The following is a 17,947-nucleotide window of genomic DNA, read 5'->3' on the forward strand; positions in this document are numbered from 1 at the left end:
CCTATTTTGATGGAGTAATAAACAATTAACCACCAAATAACATTATATTAATATTTCCGTGAGTACTTTAGTGAATGTGTCCTGGTTCTTTTGCAGTAAAGATATTAGGGATGAATATCACGTTACAATGAAGTAATGGTTATATCCCAAAGTTATTTCCAGATATGTCTTAAGTGATTGAGAAACATACCTGAACACACCATGGACAACATGTAAACTATCAAGGAATATCTACTTACGGTGGTCAGATTTTGGTTTTATTATTGATGTAACCTGCCGCCAGGGAAAGGGGGACCTAGAGGGGTGGGGTCTGTGGGGTGTTTTCTAAATTTTAAGTTTCTATCACTATCTGAACCTGTGCATGCCGTGTCATATGCTCATGACATGTGGTAGTTGTACCTGTTGTCAGACCTTTGGGTTGAGTGAATGAGTTTAGTTGTACGCCGCACTATATGTAATCGAGTGTAAATAATCGAGTCTGGATCAGACAATCCAGTGATCAACAGCATAAGCATCGATCTACACAACTGGGAACTGATGACATGTGTCAACCAAGTCAGCGGGCCTGACCACCCGATCCTGTTAGTCGCCTCTTTACGACAAGGATGGGTAACTGAAGATCAATTCTAACCCGGATCTTCACGGGTCAGACCTTTAGCGTCTCATAACCAAACTAAAACTAATAATAACAAATTTAAAGATGTTTCACTCCCAGAAATAACAAACAGAATTTACGTAGACAATGTTATGAAAGATTTAATACGAGTTATAAAATGTCTGTTGTTATCATCACAACTGAGTTATGAATGACTTTTAGTTCTCCATCTCTATTGCAATGACATATGTAGTGTGATGTGGTGCGATGTGGTGCAATGTGGTGTGGTGTGGTTAAAAAAGATCAGTCATGAATCTTATGTTTAGTGTAAATACCATTTCAGTCACTATTTAATTTACCAGTTCCTGTCGAGAAGACAAGCAGAACAAATCGAAAATAATGACAGATCCATTTTATTCATAAAAACTGATATAACTGCTCTAGAGAAGTGGAAAGACCCAATAACTTCAAACTTCATTTTAATCCACCATAGTGACTGAAGTACAAGTTAACGTCAATATTTCATCACGTCAACCATGTATCATTCTTACATATTATGCTACATCCCAAACAGATCTCATAATACACCATCCTTGTGGACATACTTGCACTTATATAACACATTAATCTCGCATCAAAGATGGATTTAGTATGCAATATCATAATATAAAATTATGCATGGTACTTTTGGACCGTTTGACCCGTGCTCCTGTCGAAAGTACAATAAGTAGGTATATGCCATGCATATTTACATCGTTTGACTGCCCTCGCGTTAAAGGCTTTCTCAGTTATTTTGCATGGTTCGCCTAGGTACCATCAGAAAACTGCTGGTAAACCCATCTAGATAACCCTTTTTGTCACCGTTTTTCCCCACCCATTTCCTTGACTTTCAACATCTAGTCCTATATCCAGATTCATGACCTTTTGCCAGTCCTTATGGTGGCTATGCTATGCTTGCCTGCACCACAGGCAAGGTGATGTTGATCCTTGTTTTGTTCATCGCCAGCACAGCGCTATAATAACTGCATATACCACTGTCACCAATGTGGTCATTAACATCAATTTCCAGATCCTTGACCAGCTCATCCACATTTGAAATTCGTTGAAAGTACAGGTAACTAAGTGTCTATGACAGGTGCAGAAGGCGGCGGTCTTTCTGTTTCAGGAACACCTGGAGTATAAATGTCATAATAATGTAAAAGATAACATGTGGTTTCAGTATGAAAAATTGGTATTAAGCATAAAATAACGTCACTGTTTTATTCTTTTAAGCTTGTGTCCTCTCGATTCCACTTGCTAATGTTACATAGCAGACAACATATTCATGATAACCCTATGAAATATACAATATCTCACGAGTAATGAATTTCGTAGTCTCAGAAAAGCAGGATGTTTTTATGTTCCTGATAAGAACTCAGTTTCCTTACTTAATCTCTGCATTTCTTCCTGTGCCTGCCCACGCTCTTGTGTCCCACTCTTGGTACATTTTGCCTTGGTCAGTCTGTGGGTGATTCGTCTGGACAGCTCACGTCTTGTTTTGAGGGCCACAGTGACCAGAATTAAAACAGTAACTACCCCAGCAATACTACAGAGGACAATCAGAGGAATATTATCTGCAATTGAAAATATAAACATCTTAAGCACCAAGATTATCAGATACATATGCTATGCGGTCTTGTTGCTAGAACAGTGATCCGTTTGACCAACATCCACAGTCAGCAGCATTTATAACTGCGTGTATGGTCATAAAGCTAAACAGTTACAAGATGGTTGGACGAGAAACTGTTATAAAAGTGAGTCTTACGTTTACTGTCCACTGATGCATGACTTTCCGGCTCTGTTGATCCGTTAACATTTGAGGATGCGACAGTAACAGCACCAATACCATACACGGTTGGAGTTGTCCACTCTGTAATGAAATGTACGGCCACAACATATCATACACGTTTTATTTTATCTGTTTATATATATCGATCATATCTATTCATATATATTGGCTTAGAAAACAGAATACAAATATTCACACTTTGTCGTTAAAAACCCGACTCCTCCATGATATGAAACAAATGGTCACTCATATCTTAATCGCTGAGTTCATATAAAGAATCCGCAATTAATAACGGCTACATAAATAACTGCGTTCTTCCATCTGTAAAAACAAAACTATTCCAGAAAGACTCATGCATTTACTTGGGCAATGTCGGTTGCACTGTTCTTGTCGGCCTGTCTGCTGGGCGTGTCGACACAACTCGTCACACTCCTCGCACCGCCCCACTACGTCGTCATAGTACTGTGTGGTTAGGCACAGCCTCCAGTTGACAGCATCGAGGTAACCTTTGGAGAATATGAGAACATTCGTAGCTATATTATGTCACATGTGTCTGTTCATAGTATCTGTAAGCTAGTTTATAGCATTTACATTCAATATGGAAAATATATGACTTCCATAATGATATTAGAAGCTCCGCTTCGAAAAGTCATAACATACAGCATATAGTAATCTGTGTCACATGAGTCAATATTTTAACTGTAAACAAAGCAGCGAAGTCAATTCGTCAAGCATAAAGTCATAATATTCCTTGGCGTTGGTGTGAAGAATCTTGTGCCATAGCAGTGAATCACACTCATTTAACACTGCCAATTTATAAGTGAGAAATAAATCCTACTGACACCAACACTTGCAGAAGATACAAAAATGTCATACAACAGGTAATGTCCTCTTTTCTTCACGTCTAGATACGACCAAATGTCACACTGACCTGGACACTTGTCATTGCACAAGTCAACGGTGTTTTGGACGACAACGTGTTGACAGATATCGCTACAGGGATCACAATTGCCGGTAGCGGCATCAAGGTAAAACGCCTTCCCACAGGTCGGTTTACAACTCGACTCGGCAATGAAGCATATCAGCAGAACAGAGCCGAGGAAAGACAGGTGATCAGCCATGTTGGATTTTATCCGTTTTCAAACTTGATCCAAGACGCAAAACAACTGATGATGATCACGCACGTTATGTCAGCCAGAGTGGGCACGGTGTCAGGGGCGAAGTTGTTGACTCCGTGGACGGCAGCACAAGAGTGACCAGAAGTCATTCTGTCAAGAAGGTTTTATCCAGACGTAATACGCAATTTCGGGTGGGTTTTACCCAGAGCATCAATGAAGGCGCATGCGCAGGATATACATGTAGGGTGATATACCTTCTTAACCTTTTCGTCCGGACCAATCCTCGTCCGCCAGGTGTATGTATGAGCGATATATGACTTTTAACTGAAAATAAGTGTATTATCTCATTTAGGTTCTGCGATAAAAATAATCCAGAGAACTGTACTTAATTATAGCAATATGAGTACATTTAAAAATAAAATGGTGAAATGACATTATAATGCACCTGGATATAAGACCATGTGTATGTATGAATTATTGTTGTTGACACAGATGTGTCCGTGGCAGGTATGAGATGCATATGATGTGTGTGTGAGAGAGAGAGAGAGAGAAAACGTAATTTTTATGAAAATGTATCCCGTCGATACCCATCTATTCTTAATTCCTTAAATATCCACTTTGTATATGGACTAAGATATGATAAAAAAATTTTGAATAACTGAAACAGTGACAAGGTTCAAAACAATATATATATTCACTAAAAATAATGTGGTAAACAATCACAAAGTGTGTGCAGGGGCGGAGGTTGCGGGGTTTTATGTTGACACAACTCAAGGCTTTTTCTATAACATTTCAAGAAAATTAATGCTTGAAGTATGTAATTAGTAGTATATATTTTCCCGACACTTACCCTGAATTTTTCTGTTTTTCTGTCCGATTCCTGTTGGATACTTTTGTACTTTAGATAGTTGATGACCAGTAGAAAAGGGTTTTAAATGATTATTTCATATTCCCTCTCAATAAACCTTCAAACTGATCAGTAATTATACCTAAAATCATACACGCAGAGATGATTTGGACACAGGCCCATAATTCCACCCTTCAAACATTCCAAATGCATTATACTTATGAATAACCTATAATGGTATTTAAAGGAAACTGAATGGAACAAAATTAAGAGATTTAAGATAACCGAATTGGATAATATAATATATATATTCCCTTTCAAAAGGAATAAGAATGAATTGAACATTTACTCCTGAATACTAAGTTCATGAATTAATGAATCAATTAAACTTTAAATAAATTAATTAAATAAATTAACGAAATCATATATAAGGCTGGATGCTTTCATATTTTCAAATATTCTTTCATGTAATTTTTAACCCTTGTTTGCGCCCAGTGGAACCTGTTTCGTCAGACAACAACGATGTTTCTCTGGTTTTGACGCATTTTGTTTGCACATGTATAAAAATTCTTCGTGAATGTACATTCCCGATGTTTCACGCGAAATTGTCCTGTACAGATATGCACAGCTACACACATCACAAGACATATGTTTTGCTGTTTTACACCGCACTCAATTATTTGAGTACGTAACAAGCATGGTTAGACTGTATGGCACTTCAGAATATTGTCCTCACACAGATATATTGGTGTGCCACATCAAGTCATTCCCAGGTCACTTTCGATTAACAGTGACGGTCGATGTAACAACGATTCAATAATGTAGTTGCATAAATAAGTATTTTGTATGCGGTCGTTGAAATGTTACAACATCGGCTCTGCGTATTACATCACACCACAATGAGGTGTTACTCATGTTAGGCCCGTGAATCTGTCACTTTCTCATTGGCTGAAACGTGAAAGTAGGTCATATTACATTCCCCGTGTTTGTAATAAAAATCATGGTAATGCTGAGTGGACAGACTGTTTGTCTGCTTCGTTAGTTACCAGGTATAACGTTGTGAACACGTAATGTGTTAGACTAATATAATATTTGTCTGGTCAAAACAATATATATAGTATCTATGAACTCTCACGCTTTTGTATAACCAATATTATCCATGTTTTACAACGTTTTACATTCAAAACAATTTTAATACCTGACAGGTGTGATGCAACAATTTATTGTTCCGAATCGTCAGCCATCATCTGATTCACGTTACTGGCTGACGTCACTCAGTGCAGTATTTATAAACATGTTATCAGTTGTTGTTACCTGAAAGTAGGTTAAGGGAAGAGATGTACTGTTTGTAAACACCTAGATAGTATATGACATACACATGTAGCGCTAGTTCTGTGAACGGATTCCCCTGTGGGTTCTTAATATGAACTTGACACTGACACTGAATAGAGGATTCTTATTGGCTATGACTTTTTAAACTCCGGCACGATGGGTTCATATTGATTATTCTATGAGTTTGAGTATTATGATTCTATATTTTCATTCAGGACAGGAACAGGCCTGCCCTTGCATAAATCAATTTCAAAATTTAGATCGCGGAACTTATACCATGATAAACATAGCATATTATCTACCGTTGTCCAAAGTTAATTTATTGCTTGTCAGTGCTCACACAAACATATCACAGATAGATGTATTAAAATACACATCTCGTTTTACCGATTTGGAAATAAATCCACCAATTAACTCCATCGCTTTGTTTGTAAATCGTTCAAATACGAAAGGAGCAATATATTTTCTCGTGTGTCAAAACTGTTGTATATATGGACAAAAATGTTGGAATTAATCGACGGTAATTATTCTACAAAAGTTTACCTCACTAAAAATCTCACCAACTTTCTTTTAGGCATCTAAACACTCAATGTAAGTAGTTAATCCAAACCTTGTCAGATTATATCATGATTATAATGATTTTACGTATGAGGTAGAAAATGCATTAGATATAAATCTTATAGCATTATAATGACATACTCAGTTAGCTCATTCTTGCTATATGAGGTTTAGTCCCTATATTCATAGTGTTAATCAACAAAATTTGTGCTATTAACTAAATGTAGTATAATTCTTACATTCGAGAAAATAGTAAAAGGTAAAATGTGAGCCGGGAGATATAATATTAAACAACCGTCTCCAAGTGAGTCATCATTTAAATATCTACATCATTTTCTGTGTCTCTATTATGTATAATAATAGAGACACGTAAACAAATGACATATATATGAAACTAATGACATTTTGATGCTGTTCTGTGTTGATTCCCGACTGATGTAGTAGTTAACCTGGATTCAGTCCGTAAAAGTCCTCGGTGTGAAACCAACCAACAACAAAACAATGTAATATAATTAACAATTGTATTCTAAAATTCACTAAATTTACAAATGTACACAAATCACTGAAAATGTACTACGGTTACTGCAGCTGCACAAACTAGAATGGCAGTATCTTTAACTACACACGAATGTGTTAGTGTGGTGTGTCATGCCTATAAGGTGGGAAGACTCCTGGAGAGTGAAATACAAAATCCGTGTTATATAAGGCTAGATTCATGATTTTCGTTATGGTTGCTCTCTCGTGAAAGTTCCCATCCAACAGTTACTGTTTTTTCATTTGAGAAATTTTACGAAAGTATTTTTGTTTAGATTAACACAATATCATTCAACCGTACAATTCACGCACCCAAACCAATTTTGACTCTAACATTTCATGCCTAAAAGTAAGGATTGCTGAATTGAACCAGATATTCAAAGACCTCACTATTTCACTTTTGCATACTAGCTGACAACATTGTACCTGAATAAACATTTCCAAAAGAACGTTATAAAACCCTTGGGCATTTCTCCTGCCATCTTCGAACACACAATGGCAGGCCGGGTTTTATCAGTATGCATAGAAAACACAACAATTCGTTTGAGCATGTGTCAGTATCAGTACCTTGTATCGGGTTTGTCTGCTAAACGAGAAAATACTGAAATTCCACTTGAATTTTAATTACAGTTGCACGTATGAGAAAAACAATACATGATGAAATATCGTTGTTAATGGCAGTATCTCATTTTGGATATATCAGTGAATATGGGATTTGAATGACAACATGGTATTGAATGTTTATGATATAATAACACATACTGAAGATGGACATGAGAATATATATGTTGATGAATAATTATGGCAGTATGTACATGTCAAACATGCAGATGTGATTGCCATTGCTTGGAATGATGAGATGATTAAATGTTAGACATAGACATTGACAACAGTTGTGTAGATTGCAGCAAACATCGGTTTATGGAAGATGGAGATACATCGATAGCCAATATTGAAAGGTGAGTCTCAGTGTTTAAACACTGGATGTTTGCTCTCCCATTAAGGTCTCTTCTGTGTCTGTAAGAAAAACCTTTATCGTGAGTTACGTCTTGTATGCTTCTATTTTGGAGGTATTCACAGCGTACAATGGGAGCGCTGTCGACCTGTATGTAATCGAAAACACCAAAAGCTACAATACACTGTTTAATGATAACTCGAAACATTTGCCAGTTATACAAGTGTAATCGATTCAGTTTTAATTTTAATTTAGCTGGGTGTTTATGTGCAAAATAATTTAACAGTATTATACTGACCCATATTTTGCCATCATTTTTCTCTAAGAAAAGACATAAATTGAGTGCATCAAACACACTGAAGATACTGGTGCAGGGGAGGTAACTGTGGCTTGCGATGGCTAAAACATTTCACATTCATCTTTGATATAATGAAGCTGTTTACTACATGCGAAAGTTTCCAACCTGTGATGTACATATCACAACAACATGAACCGTAACATGTCATTGACAGGTCTCGTTTTCACCAAACAAAGTATATAATAATACAGTTATGTTTCTTTCATACATGTGCAAGTCCTGCTATCATACAAGTCTAAGGTCTGATTTTCAGTTTCCCCGAAGTTGCACAAACATTTATAAATTGGTCTTAACGTGAGGAATATAATCATGTCTAATTCGTTGCATAATTCTAAAGACGTGAGATATGAAATAAGATCAGACGTTAGGATGAATTATTACATAAATACTTTAATAGCTGAAAGGTATCCAAATATATATACCATCTTCGGTCGTTTGTATGTCTCTGTTGTCATATCTGACTGGTCCTCGGGGTGTTTGTCTCTGTTTCCATCTCCAGAAGGCAACAACAGCTACCAATAGTATTACGGCCAGGAAAAATGACATCAAACAGACGATGGCAACAGCATGAGGAGAAGCTTGTATTAACAGAGATGTCATCAGATTTGTAAAGTTTCCAGTGTCATGTTCGCCTTAACACATTTGCACAATATATTGATGGTAATTGCAAAGAATTATGAACAATTTATTTTTTCAACTGCCCATTACAGTTAACAGATACTTTCTGAGGCCAAACAACTTCTCAACAACTTGATGTCATCTCATTACATGTGAGGAAAATCTTTACAGATGCTGAATAATATAGTTACCATCTTGCACCGTTATCCCATCTGGACTCACCAACGTGGCAGACGAAGACTTCAAGTTCTCAGTAACAGTGACTGCTTTCTCGTTTGCATCCTCAACTGCCAATATGTGATCAATATATTGATATCGTCATCAACGAGGAAAGCATACATTGTATCATATACTTTGCACCTTTTGCCTTAGTTGTATACAGAGAGAGAGAGAGGCAAACATGCATGCATACTTACATACATACATACATACATACATACGCACGCACGCACGCACGCACGCACGCACGCACACACACACACATACATACATACATACATACATACACACACACACATCCATAAACACACACATACACACACATCCATAAACACATACATACATACACACATACATACACACACATACATACATACATACACACATACATACATACATACACACATACATACTTACATAAACACATACATACACACACACATATACATACATACATACATACACACACACATACATACATACATACATACATACATACATACATACATACATACATACATACATACACACACATACATACATACATACACACATACACACACATCCATAAACATACACACACATCCATAAACACATACATCCATACACACATACATACACACATACATACATACACACATACATACTTACATAAAAAACACACACACACACACACACACACACATACACACATACATACATACATACATACATACATACATACATACATACATACATACATACATACATACAGTTTCGTCACACAGCTATGTTCATTTACCGGGACATAAATCTTGACACTTCTTCAACCTCCCTTGGACCTCAGCCTGGTGGCAGAGATGAGCACAGCTGCGGCAGTCTCTTGTATCACCATCGTAATAATAATCTCTTTGGCAGGCTGTAGAATCAAATCAACATTGTATATAATTGAACAAATAGAGTCTCTAGATTGATGACAGTTGATCGTCAGTGCTCAGAGTATTGGTCTTTGTAACATTGATATGATCACTGAAGACGCCACAATTGCCTGCTGACGGATCAAGAACCTTGTCGCTACTCGTGATAAGACATGACAGTCGTATGAAACTTCGTCGTTGCCGTTAATCGTGTGTGTTATTCGTGTGGAAGCAGTCTGTGCACATTCATAAATCACATGCATACATAAGACGTTTGTTTCCGGAAACACTACCCTACATTCACCATCACTTGGAGGCAACATGTATGTTGAAGATTGTAATGACGCAAGTAGTGTTACGAGAAAAGATACAATGCGAGTGTACGAGCAATGTGTTCAGTACCTTTCATGATCCACCCATTACCGCCTTATTTAAATAACCCGCTACACGCAGGGAGCGGTCATTACATAGGACGTGCCCTGCGATGGTCTCTGTTTGTTTTCAGTAATTCACAGCATATATGTAGCTGTTTGTTTTGATGATGTATACTATTGAACCTTAGTAATTTTAGAATGAAATATAAGATTAGGACAATGGAGAACTGTGACAGGTTTTGTAAACCATCACTGTGCACTCTCCCCAGCTGTGGAGAAGTCAGTCTGACACACATCCAGCTGTGTTTCTTCCGGTTGTGTGTTCTGTCATAGAACAAGCCACTCGACATTGAACCCCTTTTCAATGTGTTCATGCAGATATTCAGAAAGACTCTCTCGGGTAAATCAGTTTCTGTCAGTTGTTGTGTCCTTTTATATGTCCCTAAATCTGTACAGCAGTCATCATGCGTCAATATTAAAAAAAATGTGTGAATAGAACGCCAACGCTATGGAACACCCAGTCTCGATAATCCGACGAAATAAAATTCCATTGGGCGTCCACTGCAAAACATGGCTGAAAATTCAATGAATGAATGAAAAGATTCGCAACCCAAACAGTGGATTATAATGCAGGTTTTTATTTCGTTCGATGTGTTTATGTTTCATTAAATATGTATAATCAGTAAATATGTAAATTTACTGATTCCGTCAGGGATTATGTATATTTACTGAAATTATCAGGAAATACCATATTAACTGAAATCTGCACTGATTCATTATACATATTTATTGAAATCAAGATCAACTGCAACATGTTCTTGATCAAACTTAACAAGTGCATTAGTGAGTAAGTGAGTTTAGCTTTACGCCGATTTCAGGCAATATTCCAGCAACATTACGTCAGGGGGCACCAGAAATGGGCTTCACATATTGTACCCATGTGGGGAATCTAACCCAGGTTTTTTGAGTGACGACTGAAAGCTTTAACCACCAGGCTACTGGGTGCACTTTACGGATGTACCATAAATTACATTTTATAATCTAAGAGACAAGTTGTAACTAACAGGACATTTGTGCCCTAGGCTTCAAATGTAAGCAACAAAATATTTCATATAAAATATATAAATATATATGAACATAACGTCAATACAACCATCTTGACTGTCCTTAGAAACAGATTCTATCTGACGGAAAGGTCGATATAGATGTGAGAAGTATCTGAATAGTCAACTGAAAATCAGCCTTGATACCAGGTGTCTGCGTGGGGTGTCTCTACTCAAAGTCGCATCATGTGTTTATGAATCACGTTTCACTTAATACAGTAATAATTTCCCCGTATATGCATTGTTTTGCTATATATATGGCGAAATCGTTGGGTCCATATCTGGACCCGGCGAGATAACCCAAAACGTCCGGGCTCCAAGCGGGGAAGATAACCGATATCTGGTTCCTCAATTTTGTGCTCGACGTCATGGAATGTAACACAATAAAATGACGTCATGTATTCCTTGACGTCAGATTTAGTTGCTCCTTTGATTGGCATTCTTGAAGTTGGGTAGATGAAGAATGGGGACTATTTTTATGGATATACAACTTCTTTATTCTAAATAGGCGATGTTTCGATATAGATTCTAATGTCGTTGTCAAGCAAGTGATACATGGGAAGTATTTTGGGTGATATATATACATGAGATGTTTGTACAATAGATGAGGGATGAGGCGAAAATGAGTTGGTTAGACAATAGAATAGGTTGATAACACAGGATTAAGTAGGTTGGTAGGAAGCCAGTAAAGAACATGTACATAGTTGTATACATAAGGGATAAAGGATGTTGATGGGCAGCCAGTAGGAAATGATATACATAGGTTGTTTACATAAGTGGTAAAGGGACTGTTGGGAAGCTAGTGGTGAAGTGATGTTTACACAATAGATGTACAATAGATAATGTACAGTGTTACACAATGGATAATGTACAGTGCTACAAAAGGGATAACGTACAGTGTTACACACTAGATAATGTACAGTGTTACACACTAGATAATGTTTAGTGTTACACAATGGATAATGTACAATGGTTGAGTAGGGTTACATGAAGTTAATTGAGCAAGTGATGATAGGCCTTGGGGGTGAAATATCCTTAATCTCTGTTAATGGCTGAGCAAATCTTCTTTATGTGGACAGCTTCAAGTAGTTTTCGGGTTTTGAAATCAGGCTAGTTCCTTTCGATGACTTTGGTGGTGTTCCAACTGATGTTGTGGTTCGGGTTGGCTTTAAGGTGGTCGGTTATGGCGGATATGTTTCTTACTGAGTCCTGGGGTTCTTTGATCCTAATGGTGACTGGTCTTGATGTTTCATCAATATAGGATTCGCCTCAGTCCCATTCTATCTGGTTTAGATTTAGTTGCGGCAAACTTTGGCAGGTGATCGGACGCTAGCGTCGCTTTCCAGTAGATTGATGAAACTGAATGAATAAGTGGAACGGGGGAAATTCCTTCGGATGAATTCAATGAGCCGAAGTATGTTGAAAGTATGAAAAAAGAAAATACAAGAAGAAAAACGGAGTATAATGTGAAGATGCTCAACACCTGGCTGTTATCGGAGAAGGGGATCGTGAAATTTTGCAAATCGACGCGAAAGTATTGGACCCGTATCCGACATGCTTATGTTTCGTCAGCAAGAAAAACTGTACGTTTTCAGTGTTTGAGTCAAATATTTTTGCAATGTATAAAGGTTTTTAAAAATGATAGATTCTTGCTTGGTAAGTATTAAGTGATAACAAATATTATCACCAAACATCGTTTGTAAGTGACACATCAAATGTGGCTAAGCATTCTTTAATTTCTCTGGTATGAGGCCTTTGGCAGGTTATAATTCTTTTTGTGTATCGCATAACAATATGTGCACTAATATCAATCACAGCCATGCTTGAATCATTCTTAATATACGAAATTTTCGAAAACTCACAAGGAACTAACCCTCATCCCTACTGGCTGACATTGGTTGGTCAGCCTTATGACTTGTTTCATTATGTATGCTTTCTGTATGGGATGTTGTTTATGATATTGTTTAGTGCAGGCCATTTACAGGCTGTCCAGAAAGGCCTTGAAATTTGAGTGTGGCATTTCACGGTGTTTTTTGTAGATTGGTAGTAATATACCATGTTGTGCGGGGGGTGTCGTTGTGTTTCTTTTGTATTTCGAAGGATGGGATTGCTCTTTTCAGGAGCACAGCAAGCGCCATGATTGAAATCAAGATGATCAGAACAGACAGAATAACGACCGCGTATTGTGCTCCGGGGGAACTATCTGAAAGAAAGAAAATTATAATGATTAAATTTTAGAAATGGAAAACACTCGAATGTCACTGATACTGAATATATAGTCAAACATCATTGTGTCGACCTTTAATGTGCCGAACTGCGTATTTCCAATACACTCTCAAATTGTGTCGAACCTTGGATAACTTGGAGTATTTACGTAGTGTCATTCAACTTCCACACACGTGTTTCATTCTATATACATTTGGGAAGATGGTGTGAATATAATATTCTGGGAAACCCCTTTCAAAGGGGAGAAATTGACAATCGATACTTGACATTTTTAATTACAAGTAATGTAAAAAAAAAGCTCCTGGCTTTGTGGAGGGAATCTCATCTGGGACATTAGGATAATGATCCACCTATGCTTCAATCAGGGACCATGCTGCTCATCTATAGTTTTAATGTACTTGATATGTACAAGACAGAGACAGAGCAAATACATGCTAGTTTTGTTCAAAAACATAGATACAGTTGAATGAATCACAGAGTTGCGTCACTTTAAGTAGCATTAAAACACTGTCTAACAACAGTTTTCATAGAGGTAACATATGCTACATATATATAGTTTGTTTGCAGTGAAAAAGAACCGATGAATTTCACTTTAAGCGAAAAAGTAAATTGAATAAAGTGAAATTAAGCTTGCGAATCCTCATAATTTTACCTAACCAATTGAACATGTAATTATCAGAATTTTATTCAACTTAGGATAAAAGTTGTTTAACAAACGATCATAGATTCAAATCGCTATTATTGGTTTGTATTACATGGGGTAAGCGCAGCATTTGGAATAGTGAAACAAATGCACGTACTGTACTTGATAAGCTTTAACTTAGACCAAACCAGCTTGTTGTCTGAGTTTCATTTAATGTGCTTATCCCCTTGTAATACAAATCAATAATAGCGATTTGAAAATACAGTGTATCCTCGTTTGTTAAAAAACTTTTATCCTAAGTTAAATAAGATTCTGAGGTTTAAATGTTCAACTGGCAAGTAACACTTATGAGAATTCGCAATCTCAGTTTCACTTTATTCGATTTACTTTTTTGTTTAAGGTGAAATTTTCACTGCTAACAGACTATTGGGTTATTAATGACAATGATTGTAGAATGCATACTAATTGGCAAATCTGATCCTATAATGAATATACATCAACTGCAAAACATGTTACTTTCTATACCCACATTTGAACATCAACTGCAATTCCAAGTAGGCATATAATTAATACTAGGCATTTGTTTCATTTTTGTCTCCAGCTTTATTTTTGTCGGACACTCTGAAAGATATATACTTGTTGCCTTCAGTGCAAATTACTGCAGGATCGAAATGCACGTTTTCTTTTAGGATTGTTTTACTTACCACTGCTCAGGTTGATGGTTGATTGCTCGTAAGCAGGTGTCACAAAGTGTGTGACCTGATCAATCGGTACATCCGTGACAGGCGCTCCGACACCGACTGAAACGCATGAGCCATTTATGGAATGACCACACATGAAGATTGAAATAAAGTGCAGTGTTATCCTCACAAATTCAAGTTTATAATGCATGATACATGAAATGCATTTACTACAAAGTGTGTGATTACTGTAGAAATAGATTCATATATTTCATGTAAATACCTTTGTGTTCTGAAAATGGAAATACATTTTATTCTAAAGAAGTATCGGTCTTAAGGTGTCATTTTCAGTGGTTTCATTCTGTTATTTACATTTTTTACAATACCTGGACAATATTTTCGACAAAGTTCGACCGTCCCTCTGACAGTAGCTTGGTGGCATAATTCATCACAAGGTTGGCATGTCCCAGACACTGGTTCCAAGTAAAAGTCGTTTGAGCACTTCGACATCTTCGACATACCTCTTCTGGTTCACACTGCTGATTAAAGACAGACTGTAGATAAGGGACGCCATGATTGATTTATCATTATTTGCATTTTAAAAGAATAAAGGTTATGTTTTGTCTTTTGAAACAGAAACAATATTCTGTCACAATTATCATAACTGTCCTATGAAAATATAATCATATTGAATTTACTTTTCTTTAACAAAGTATAGCCGATAGAATTATACAGTTAGGGACTGAAATTGGACAATATGTACTACTCAAAAAGACTGAAGAACAACTGATTATTATAAATTTATCTGTCCTGACATTGAAGGCGTTATTAGGCGTCTTTTGAGGAGCATTTATGGTATGGTGCAACTGTCTCCTGAGTTGCAATTCGCTGTGTGTCCCTTTATAAGTCAGAAATTTATGATCGGTGGATAATATTCCAACCTCGAAATCTGATCATGTTTCAAGGTTTCACCAGCACCGTATATGTTCTCGAGGGTTTCACCCAAGGAACAAACGCAACGGACCTGCATCGGATGGTGCTTACTTCTTACGCCATGATATAACTGGAATATCACTCACTCACTCCAACCCCCCAAAAACAACACACACACATGCGCGCACGCGCACACATACCCACAAACACACTCACTCCGCGCTATTTTCGCGGATTATCTTTCCACTCTACCCAGGTGACCTTTGGAAGTGACGTCGACGTCACCACTCTTACTGTTAATTTTCCATAGAACGTCTCTTGTGTGTGAATCTGATTAGACAAGTTTTGTCGTTCTTTCGGATGAATAGAACAGATCTTGTATTTTTATTAATGAATGTCACAAAGATATATGGCCGAATGTATCATTTCATAAGTTATAACATAAATCAGTTTATGACGTCTAGGCATCGACTCTCTACAGCAATAATTCGCTCAAATGGCAAAACAACATTTGTGTAGTACTAAAGTGTAGACTTCTATAGTCTGTACTGTAGAGTATGTGTAGATCGTAGTTGTACTTTCATTTTATATTGTCATAACTTGTACCTTGTCCACTTCATATTGAACAAAATAGGTTAAAACTAAGACAAAGTATCAATAAATGTCTGATTAATCGAACGTATAAAACGGTTTCTACTCACCAGTATGTCTGTCGTAATACCAACACATCTTTCAGTGACTTTGGTATTCCCTATCATTATGACTAAAAGGAAGCTGACATCACCGGAAAACCTGACTCACTGCACAATATGTCCATATAGGTTTGGTGACAGTACTGCCATATTAATTCCTTTGTAGCTATTTGTATCGATTTTGTAAACTTCGTTAATTATGTAAGACAATAATTGTTAAGTATATCAAATCTTTTTGTTGTTGGTAGTTGTTTTTTTCACAGATTGATTCCTGATCAACTTTTAGTTTCAGCTTGGGGGTCGACACATAACAGTCAATTAATAACAACGCCAAACCCTTTGGAAAATCCATGGCTGTATAGTCATGACTAGTACAAGCTATTAAATGGTATTGAACGCGTGAAGATCCGTGTTAGATTATTTCTTCCCATGTTTGTCGTAAGAGACGACTAACGGGTCAAGCTCGCTGACTGGGTTGACACATGTCATAGTATCCTAATTGTGAAGATTGAAGGTTATGATGTCAATCACTGGATTGTCTGGTCCACACTCGATTATTTACTGACCTTGCAAATTGCTGAGTGCGGTGTTATACAACAAACAAGCATTAAATAGAATGATATCACGAAAAGGTGGCTTCTTCAAAGTATTTGGATTTCTTTTATTAATACACTTTCATTAACCTAACTTGCTGCATTTGACTTCATATTAATATTTTCCACACTGAGTAACCACATACATTATATTTTACCAACTTCACACACGTGTCTTCATGTATTGGGTTTTACCAAATATTTAATATTCTGTTACAAACATATATGACAATAAGGAAGCAAAACAGCACTAAACATTTGTATGGACCGCTGAAAATTAGTGATAACATCGGGTGTTCGCGAAGGAAGTTGCCCCTACCGATAGCAACCGCTACTTGCAGAATTTGGTGTACGAAAACAAGTGGCTCTTACTTGAAACCCATGAACTTAGGTACGGTGCTAAAAAAACTGTCAACATCTTGAAATCGATTCACGACTGCAGGTTTCATAGGTAAAGGAACGCAACTGTAGACTGCAAGTGATTGTACGAGTGAATCAAGTTCCGTGCAGTGTACACAGAGGGCATACATTGCGGAAGTAAGATTTGTATAAACGTATTGTCGTTGAGATCGAATTCTACCACAAAACACCCGGTTTGATCAAATTATAGTTTACTTATATGGTAATTCCAGTCAGCTTGTTTACTGCCGTCGATCAAGGGCATGAAGTAATTTAGTTGTGTCGGGAATTATTTCAATCATTAGCATGATACTTAGTTCTATCTAGATGGGTGTCCATGTCTCACACTGTTTTTCTCAAATTTTTCTTCTCTGAATCACCAACCTACGTACCAGTATTACACCCAAGAGACACAAAACTAGGTACTTTGGATGTGATCATGTTCA

General features: G+C 36.9%; 2 protein-coding genes and 1 long non-coding RNA gene across 7 annotated transcripts; all 3 read right to left on the bottom strand.

The window, feature by feature from the left end:
• Positions 1-990: 990 nt before the first annotated feature.
• On the bottom strand, positions 991-3,765 carry LOC124259283. 2 transcript variants are annotated; one of them, XM_046693389.1, is made up of 5 exons: positions 3,355-3,765; positions 2,786-2,929; positions 2,400-2,504; positions 2,023-2,208; positions 991-1,766 (listed from the first exon to the last, which is right to left on the bottom strand). In XM_046693389.1, exons 1-5 carry the CDS (start codon positions 3,542-3,544, stop codon positions 1,714-1,716), a joined length of 678 nt encoding a protein of 225 aa, XP_046549345.1. In that variant the 5' UTR covers positions 3,545-3,765; the 3' UTR covers positions 991-1,713. The 2 variants fall into 2 exon arrangements, with proteins under 2 accessions (XP_046549345.1, XP_046549346.1); XM_046693390.1 differs by having other exon boundaries at positions 2,406-2,504; positions 3,355-3,764.
• Positions 3,766-6,785: 3,020 nt separating this feature from the next.
• LOC124259300 lies at positions 6,786-10,325 on the bottom strand. 3 transcript variants are annotated; one of them, XM_046693407.1, is made up of 5 exons: positions 10,261-10,325; positions 9,744-9,860; positions 8,935-9,030; positions 8,548-8,618; positions 6,786-7,829 (listed from the first exon to the last, which is right to left on the bottom strand). In XM_046693407.1, exons 1-5 carry the CDS (start codon positions 10,265-10,267, stop codon positions 7,812-7,814), a joined length of 309 nt encoding a protein of 102 aa, XP_046549363.1. In that variant the 5' UTR covers positions 10,268-10,325; the 3' UTR covers positions 6,786-7,811. The 3 variants fall into 3 exon arrangements, with proteins under 3 accessions (XP_046549363.1, XP_046549361.1, XP_046549362.1); XM_046693405.1 differs by having other exon boundaries at positions 8,548-8,703; positions 10,261-10,324; XM_046693406.1 differs by lacking the exon at positions 6,786-7,829 and adding an exon at positions 7,841-7,915 and having other exon boundaries at positions 8,548-8,703; positions 10,261-10,324.
• Positions 10,326-10,849: 524 nt separating this feature from the next.
• On the bottom strand, positions 10,850-16,603 carry LOC124259271. Of its 2 annotated transcripts, none has more exons than XR_006893804.1 (4): positions 16,519-16,603; positions 15,271-15,423; positions 14,909-15,004; positions 10,850-13,538 (listed from the first exon to the last, which is right to left on the bottom strand). It is a non-coding gene; the product is annotated as an uncharacterized LOC124259271 (long non-coding RNA). The 2 variants fall into 2 exon arrangements; XR_006893805.1 differs by having other exon boundaries at positions 15,271-15,420; positions 16,519-16,553.
• Between the last annotated feature and the right edge of the window lie 1,344 nt (positions 16,604-17,947).

The sequence above is a fragment of the Haliotis rubra genome, unplaced genomic scaffold, assembly GCF_003918875.1.
Source record: "Haliotis rubra isolate DU_JTF1 unplaced genomic scaffold, ASM391887v1 Scf716, whole genome shotgun sequence".
In the NCBI taxonomy this organism is placed as follows: Eukaryota; Metazoa; Mollusca; class Gastropoda; order Lepetellida; family Haliotidae; genus Haliotis; species Haliotis rubra.